General features: G+C 43.3%; 1 protein-coding gene across 2 annotated transcripts in view; it reads right to left on the reverse strand.

The window, feature by feature from the left end:
* The window catches only part of NUCKS1 (nuclear casein kinase and cyclin dependent kinase substrate 1), a 37313-nt gene extending 32569 nt beyond the window's left edge, over window positions 1-4744 (reverse strand). For both annotated transcript variants that reach the window (XM_089686369.1, XM_089686368.1), the window contains exon 1: window positions 4254-4744. In XM_089686369.1, the coding sequence (XP_089542495.1) occupies window positions 4254-4270 (17 nt within the window). In that variant the 5' untranslated portion in view covers window positions 4271-4744. The remainder of the gene's footprint in view (window positions 1-4253) is intronic.
* Between the last annotated feature and the right edge of the window lie 3182 nt (window positions 4745-7926).

Consider the following 7926-nt stretch of genomic DNA (forward strand, 5'->3'; position numbering starts at 1 on the left):
AATTTTTCGGAAATGAAAAAATAAAAAAATGATTCACTATTTTTTTTTAACATACTGTCACCAGTGCAGTACAGTGTAATCATATAACTGGCATGGCGGTGATCAGGGACACTGACTGGTGACAGTACGAAAAAAATTGATAATTTTTTTTTATTTTCAATTTTTTTTTATTTTTCTTTAAGATTTTTTTTTCATAGTTCACTATGACCAAAGTAGTACAATGTTACCATAGTAACATTGTACTACTTTGGGGAAGTGATTTTTGTTTTTACACAATTTGCTTATAGCAAAGAATTACTTTGCTTTAAGCAAGCATTTACCTGAATGAAAGATTCATTCAGGATTTTTTTTCCTTAACTGATTTGGCCACAGCTAATCACATGACACAGCTGGGCTGTGATTGGCCCAACTTGTGCATGTGATCATTCACAGCTAGCCACACTTGTATACAATGGATGGCATGATAGGAAGCCATCCATTGTAAACAACCTTCATGTGACCTGCTGTGATTGGTCACAGCAGGTCACATGGTACCGGCAAGGGGGCCGGTACTCAGATCTGTCATTGGCCATGTCCGAGGTACACGGCCAGTGACAGATCGCGCCGCTGCACGGCTCTGCGGGCATGCAAACTGAGCATGCCCGAAAGAACGCCATATGGCATTCATCCGGAGCGGTGAGGGTTGTTACTGGCCATTTGGCCATAGGCCAGGCGAGAACCAGTTAAAATGTACACAATTCTCTGCAGTGCAATTTGAGCCCATTCATTTTGTATAGACTCAAATCGCACAAAAAAGGTGCAGGCATTGTTTGTCACACTGGAATCAGATCGCATGGTGTTCACATCCATGCAATTTAAATCTGATAATCGCACTGCGTTTTGAGACCTGTTTTGGGGAGTCGTTAAAATGGACACCTGCAACCGATCTCATGAACCTGGTGCAATTTCAATGCAGTGCAGGGAACGCGCTGGATTTGCAACATTTCTCTCACCGCATATAATTGAATAGAGGCTAAAAATGCATAGAGATTGCACATCAGTGTGAAAAAGGGATTAATTTCCCGCCCGTAGGATGTCATAGGACGTCTTGGACTGAGTGGAGGTATCTGGATGATACCTGCAGCTACAGGCATCATCCAGATATATTTTTTAAAGCCAGCAATTCCCTGTTGTAAAAGCAATCCTAGCAGCTTATAAACTGCTGGATTGCTTTTACAGACAGCAGGAGGTGAGGGGACACCCTTCTGTGCTCCACCCCGCCTCTCTGGACTCTCCCGTGCGATCTCTAGAACCCTTGTCACTTCCAGCCCTGGCAGATGTAAACACTGCCATTTTTTTTTGCTGGAAAGCCTGCGATAATTTTTTTTTATCTCACGCTTTACAGCATAGAAAAGTGTGGTGTCTTCTTGACCCCAGTTTTCTCCATAAAGAGGACCTGTCATGCCTTATTCCTATTACAAGTGATGTTTACATTACTTCTTATAGGAATAAAAGTGAAAAAAATATTCGACTATATGGAAAAAAAAAAAAAAAAAAAAAATTAAAGTGCCCCTGTCCCCACACACAAAAGTGAACACATATGAAGGTCACACCCATGTATGTAAATGGAAATCGAACCGCACGAGGTATTCCTGCAAATGTTTTAGTGAGCATTAATTCTACCAATAGACCTTCTGTAACCTGTAAACATTTTTAAAGTGTCGCCTACGGAGAATTTTTAAGTACCATAGTTTGGCGCCATTGCATAAGTGTGTGCAACTTTAAAGTGTGACATGTTAAGCATCTACTTATTCAGCGTAATTTATATTTTGCAAAAAAATTGGGTTATATATTTTTTTTGCAGTAAAATTCATTAAAGTGTATTTTTTCAAAACAAATTGCATTCAAAAAAATTGCTACAAAGACCGCCATTTTACTCGAGTCTCTGCTAAAAAAAAAAATATATATATTCATAGGCTCCATGCACACTAGCCTTTTTTGGAGGGCCAGTTCACATCACATTGCATTCTGGATGCATTTTTGCTTACAGTTCACACCACTCCCCATTCTGGTGCGTTTTCTATGCATTTGCTGTGGTCCAGTACAGATATGTGCAGAAAAAAATGCAGCAGGTTTTACTTTTTTTTCTCTGCACTGGGGCAAACTAAGGTCACTGGAATACATGGAACACACTAGAGGGGAGGAAAAAAAAAAAAAAAAAAAAAAAAAAAAAAAGACTTGCACTGGTGTGAACCAGCCCTTAAGCTCTTAGAAGCTCATCAGCATCATTTTTTTTTCTGCTCCTAAAAGCTAGTGTCCTATGTGTTCATGTACACTATTTTAGGCCAGTAGTGTTTTGCAAGTTTCAGCATTTGGCGGCAAGGGGGAAAAAAAAAAAAAAAGTTGTGTTTTGGGGAACATTTTTTTGGCAGACTGAAAAAAAAAAACCCGCTAATATACTGTAAAAAAGCTAATAAACCACTGACTCTTCTAAAACACTACTACAAGCCAGCACAAAGATGCCATCATCTGTGTTTTTCATCCAGCTTTATATCCTAGTGGTTTTTGAATGTATAAACGTTAGTATGCATGGAGCCTAAATGTTTGGGTGTTGAGTAATTTTCTAGAAAGAAAAAAGATATATGTGGGAAAAAAAATATATAAGGGGGGAAGATATATGTGGGGAAAAAAGTCAGCATTGGCCCCATAGAAGTGGCTAAACCTAAAACACACCTCCCCATAAAAATAAATTTAAAAATGCACTCCCAGTTGTGTTTTAGTCTCATTAAAAAGGTACTTGTATAATGCCATCAATTTACAAGTAAAATATATTGTATATAATTCCATCAATTATATATATATATATATATTAGAATGCCATCAATTTACATATAATATACATTCACATTCAGTCCCTACCCCTCAAGGGGTGTACAATCTAAGGTCCCTAACTTACATTCATACATACACATACTAGGGCCAATTTAGACAGGATGCAATTAACCTAGCAGCATGTCTTTGGAGTGTGGGAGGACGCTACAGAAAGATCTACATTACTGGCATGGTATCCTTTGAGATGCTATATCCTTCTTGTGGGTTTTTCTGTAGCATCTTGTTTTTTGGATGCATCTCCCCGGTCTAGGATTAGGCACTGGCAAAATACCATTCCCAAGATTAGGCCTACAGCCATGGGGTTTTTTTTTTTTTTACATACAGGAAACTGGAGTGCCCGGAAGAAACCCACACAGGAATGGGGAGAGCATGCAAACTCCAGGCATGTGGTGCCATCATTTGTATTCGAACCAACGACCCTAGTACTTCCAGGCATTTAGGCACTGTGCTGCCCACGTTTCACAGGTTCATACTGACATCAGGCAACCAGAAAGCGCATTGGAAACAACAAAAAATAATTAAACAAAATCGCATGTATGTGTTTACGTGAGAGCCCTGGGTGCTTTCTACAAAAAAAAAAAAAAAAAAACATGAATGCAAAGACAGATGTAGACCAGCAAGTATAAATTGAATCCATAGTTTAGTAAAAAGAGGACTGAACGGCACCCATTTGAAAAGAGCCCAAGAATCAGTAGGCTGCGACATAAAGGTTGGCTTTGGAGTTTCCTAATGCCATGAGGAAAGCACTAGGAGTCCGCGCGAGCAGCAGCCGCCAGCTCAGCCTTTGTTCGGCGCTCTCTCTCGGCACAGTGTGTTGGAGGCTGTGTGTACACAGTTGTTGCCCTTCCCCCAGAAACTCTCGCTAGCCCGGCCCACTGTAACACGCCGAGGACCCACATCTACATATTCCGTACAACACATGCTTAGTAGGCGCGCTCAGTGATTAAAAAAAAAAAAAATCAAACTGTAGAAAAGCGTTTCTATGGCACAAAACTCTCCGAATATACCGGTCTAGGTCTGCCTTCACCTCAGCCCACAGCCCGCCCGTAATATCCTCGAGCTGTGTGAAGAGAACTCCCAGCATCCATGGCCAGCAGCGGCCTCACACCACACCGCCTTCGCACTTACAAAGACGCGAACAGAACAGCTTTCAGTCCAGACACACAACACACACACAAGGCCTAGAGCACGGTATCCCCAGCACTGCAATGGCGGCCCCCCTTCACAGACAAGTCTCCGTCCTGTGCCGCATGTGAAGCCATTGGGAGGCTCGCCATGCCTCAGCGCCATCCCCTCTCTCAGGCACGTGTGACTGAAGTGATGGAACAGGTGACGGAGAACTAACCCGGGCCTACCCTCCCAGGCCTCTCCCCGGTACTCACCTCACCGGCCTAGACATGATTCCTTGGCGTACCAAACAGCGACTAGTGGGAGCTAGGGGCAAACGGCTGCCTTCGGAAAAAAAAGAACCCCCCCGGGAGGCCGCTTTATGGTGGGTGGGGGATATTCAAGGAGGGAGGGGGTTGGGGTGAAAAAAAGAGGCCCAAGCCTGTTCTATTACAGCAAATGCGCGGGGGGAGGAAAAAAGGCTTTCCCTTCTTCCCCGGGAAAAGCTCACATTAATGGCCGTCTAGGCAAGGAGTAAAAAGAGGCGGGAAAACCGGGGGAGGCGGAGCACCCAGCTAAATCTATCGCGCTAAAGAACAGCCGTTCTCCTCAGAAGGCTACCCGACCCCGCTCAGTCTCGTCCCACGTTCCTTCGGCTGTAAAAGCTAAAATGCCCGATTCCCGCTAAACTATGGCACAGCGAGCGTTTAACTCGTTTATCCCCCCTCCCCAACCGCCGCCTCAAGCCCCTGAGCCAAGGGAGCAGCCTAACCCGCTGAGTGGACGCCTCGCCAGCTGATTGGCCGCGGCGGAGCACGCGGGTCTTCATTGGTTTATTCAAAACATCACTCTCACACATAATTTGCTGCGACGAGCTTTAGGTAGGTGGTGGGGACTAGTGCGAGTGAGAGGTCACGTTTCAGAGAGAAATGGAAGATGGAGTCGGGGCTGTGCTGAGGGAGCAGCAGATTCGCCACGGTTCTACCCTGTCCTTGTACAGTGTACGGGGCTTTGTGTAGTCATGGTTTAGCGTGTGAACAGGCTGGAGCACGTTCTGAGCACAATATACACCGAGCACTTCAGTAAAAGCACGTTTGTTAGGTCAGCCTAATAAAGTGAACATGTACTTTGTCCAGAAAGAAAAGAGGGTTACTGAGTAGAAAGGAACAATAGGCAGGATGCCTTCATATCCCCTCGCACCCCTGTGGACACATTTCCTGATACTTCCTGGGCCAGCTTTCACTTTATAAAGTCCAAACTAGCATAGGGCTGAACCCTTGCCCTTCTCTCACTGATAGTGCTCATGCTTTGTGTATTAAAGTTCACCTTTTGGGGGAAAAAAAATCATAAATGCATATATTTTTGCAAAGAAAAAAAAAGTGCATTTTTTTTTATTTTGTTTCCCAAAGACCTTGTTCACACTTGAGCGTTTTGCAGCTGAAAGCTCAGAAACCCTCAACTAGGAAAATCCTATTAATTTAAATGGCCCATGTTCAGATTTGAGCGTTTTGTCGCCTGTAGCAAAAAACGCCTGTCACTTAACTACTTGCCTTCCTGAGGACCTACCCCCCCCCCCCCTTCCTGACCAGGCCATTTTTTGCGTTACTACACTGCATTACTTTTTTGCGCCGTCATGCAATGCTGCACCCAAATTAAATGTACGTCTTTTTTTTCCCCAGAAATAGAGCTTTCTTTTGGTGGTATTTGATCACCTGTGTGGTTTTTATTTTTTTGCGCTATAAACAAAAAACATCAACAATTCAGAGAAAAAAATATTTTTGACTTTTTGCTATTAAACATGTAGAATAAAAAAATTTAAAAAATCAAATTTTGTCATAAATTTAGGCCAAAATGTATTCAGCTACGTCTTTGTAAAAAAAAAATCTCAATACATGTAAATTAATTGGTTTGCATGACAGATATAGGGTCTACAAATGGTGGCATATATACTGGAGTTTTGGTTTTTTTTTTCGTAAATGCGGCTATCAGCAACTTATAGCGGGACTGCGTCGGGCATTCTGACATTTTTTTAGCAGCCCCTGAACTCTCCCTAATGTTTCCTATGTGTCTATGTACACTATGTCCTTTACAGGCAGTTGAGTTTACAGTCGTTTTTTTGAACACACCAAACATGCGTTCAGGAGTAGATTTTATCAGCGTTTCAAACGGCTAACTGCATTTATAAGCGTTTTTTAACTGTTCCTTATCCAGATGCTGTCCACAGCCTTTTTTCATCATTAGAAATGCATGCAAAGCATTTTCCATGTATTCAAATGGACCTGGTACACCAGCGCAGTCAGTTCCAGGTTTTGCGTGAAGGAAAAAATGGTAGAACGTGCTGCATTTTGCTCATGATGGGATCCATAGTGAATACAACCAGAAAAGACAGGTCATCTCAACAGATACTGCTCTCTTCGCTTCTGCTCTCTCTTTATTTCTCTCAAAATGTCTGAAATAGTTAATTTCATACTGTTTTTCACTCACTTAGTGCCTGATCTGCATTAAGATTGATACGTGTTCGGTTTTAAAGGGATGAGGTGGTAACCCTAAGCCTGGGTTCACATTGATGCGGTGCGGAATTCGCAGTGTTTTCTGTGTAAATTCCGTACTGCATCAGAATCGCCCCCCTTTCATGCGAACCGATGCAGGTGTGTATGTTAAGTTAACAACACCCCGAAATCGGTCTGCAAAACGCGGTGCGATGTGCAGAATCGAATCGCATAGGTGTGAATACCCATGCGATCCGATTCTAGTGCGGACCCAAAAAAGTCCTGCACGTTTTTGGTGTGGGTGCGGTGCGATTTGATCCATACATAATGTATGGCTCCAATCGCAGCGCACACAAATCGCATGTGATTTGCACAGGAATGTGGTGCAGTTACTGTGCGAATCACATGCGATGTACCGCACCGCATTAGTGTAAACCTAGCCTAATGGAATACATCTGAACAGCAAGAAAATAGCATTTTTGCAAGAGCTTTCAGCCTAAACAGCCAATCTTCTCTTTTCTAGTATCACTCCACACCTTATAAACACACATCTTGTGATTAAAATGTAGGAGAGTCTACTTCTGTAAGCTGAGACCTTCTTTGCTCTTCTTTGTGGCCATCCCTGCTTCTATAATCCCAGGGATCCCTATTATAAGGCTTCATGCACACTGGGCGTTTTAATAACTGGTAGCGTTAGTTGTGTAAAGTCATTTAAAAAAATGTGAGTTTTTCAGCGTTTTTGCATTAGCGTTTAGCTGCGTTTTTCTGTGTAAGTGTTTTTTTACACAAAAAATAAAATTTTTGCTCAAAAAACACCAGTTTGCCGCGTTTTTCAGCGTTAGAGCATTTTTACAGATAAAAAATTCCTCTAGAAACCCACTAGTCCTGGAGGGTTTTTCCAGTAAAAAAACTATGATTAAAGCCTATGTGTGCTGGGGAGTTCACTGGCTGTAGAAAAAACTGCCAAAAGCCAAAAACAGCAGCTGTAAAAACGTCCAGTGTGCATGAGGACTAAGAGCCAGGGAAGAACCACCAGAGTCTGGGAGGAAGTGGGACGAAACTTGCTGCCACACTGGAACAGCTACACTGCTCCCCAGATCAAGGAGAAAGGTACAGAACTTCTGTGTACAGAAGCCATGTGCATGTTTGATTCGGATTTTCCTGTTGTATGCGCCTAGCAGGGCTGTGGAAAAGGGGGTACCACCAGTTCTGTACGGGGCCCAGGCAGCTGGGTGAATCAGATGTGGGCAGGGAGGGATCGACAAGGCGGGGGGCAATGACTGGAAACGATCCCCTGTATGTCTCTGCCACAGCTGAAAGCTGGCTTCTTCTCCTCTCCCTCCTTCTGGCAGATGCTGCAGAGAAAGCCCTACAGGGGATCAGTTCCAGTAATTGCCCCCCGCCACTCCAATTACCCTCCATTTGCGCTATATGTTTCCTACTGCCCAGGCCCCTGTGT

Source organism: Staurois parvus, unplaced genomic scaffold (assembly GCF_062004578.1).
Source record: "Staurois parvus isolate SC_StPar_1 unplaced genomic scaffold, SC_StPar_1.0 ptg000395l, whole genome shotgun sequence".
Taxonomy (NCBI): domain Eukaryota; kingdom Metazoa; phylum Chordata; class Amphibia; order Anura; family Ranidae; genus Staurois; species Staurois parvus.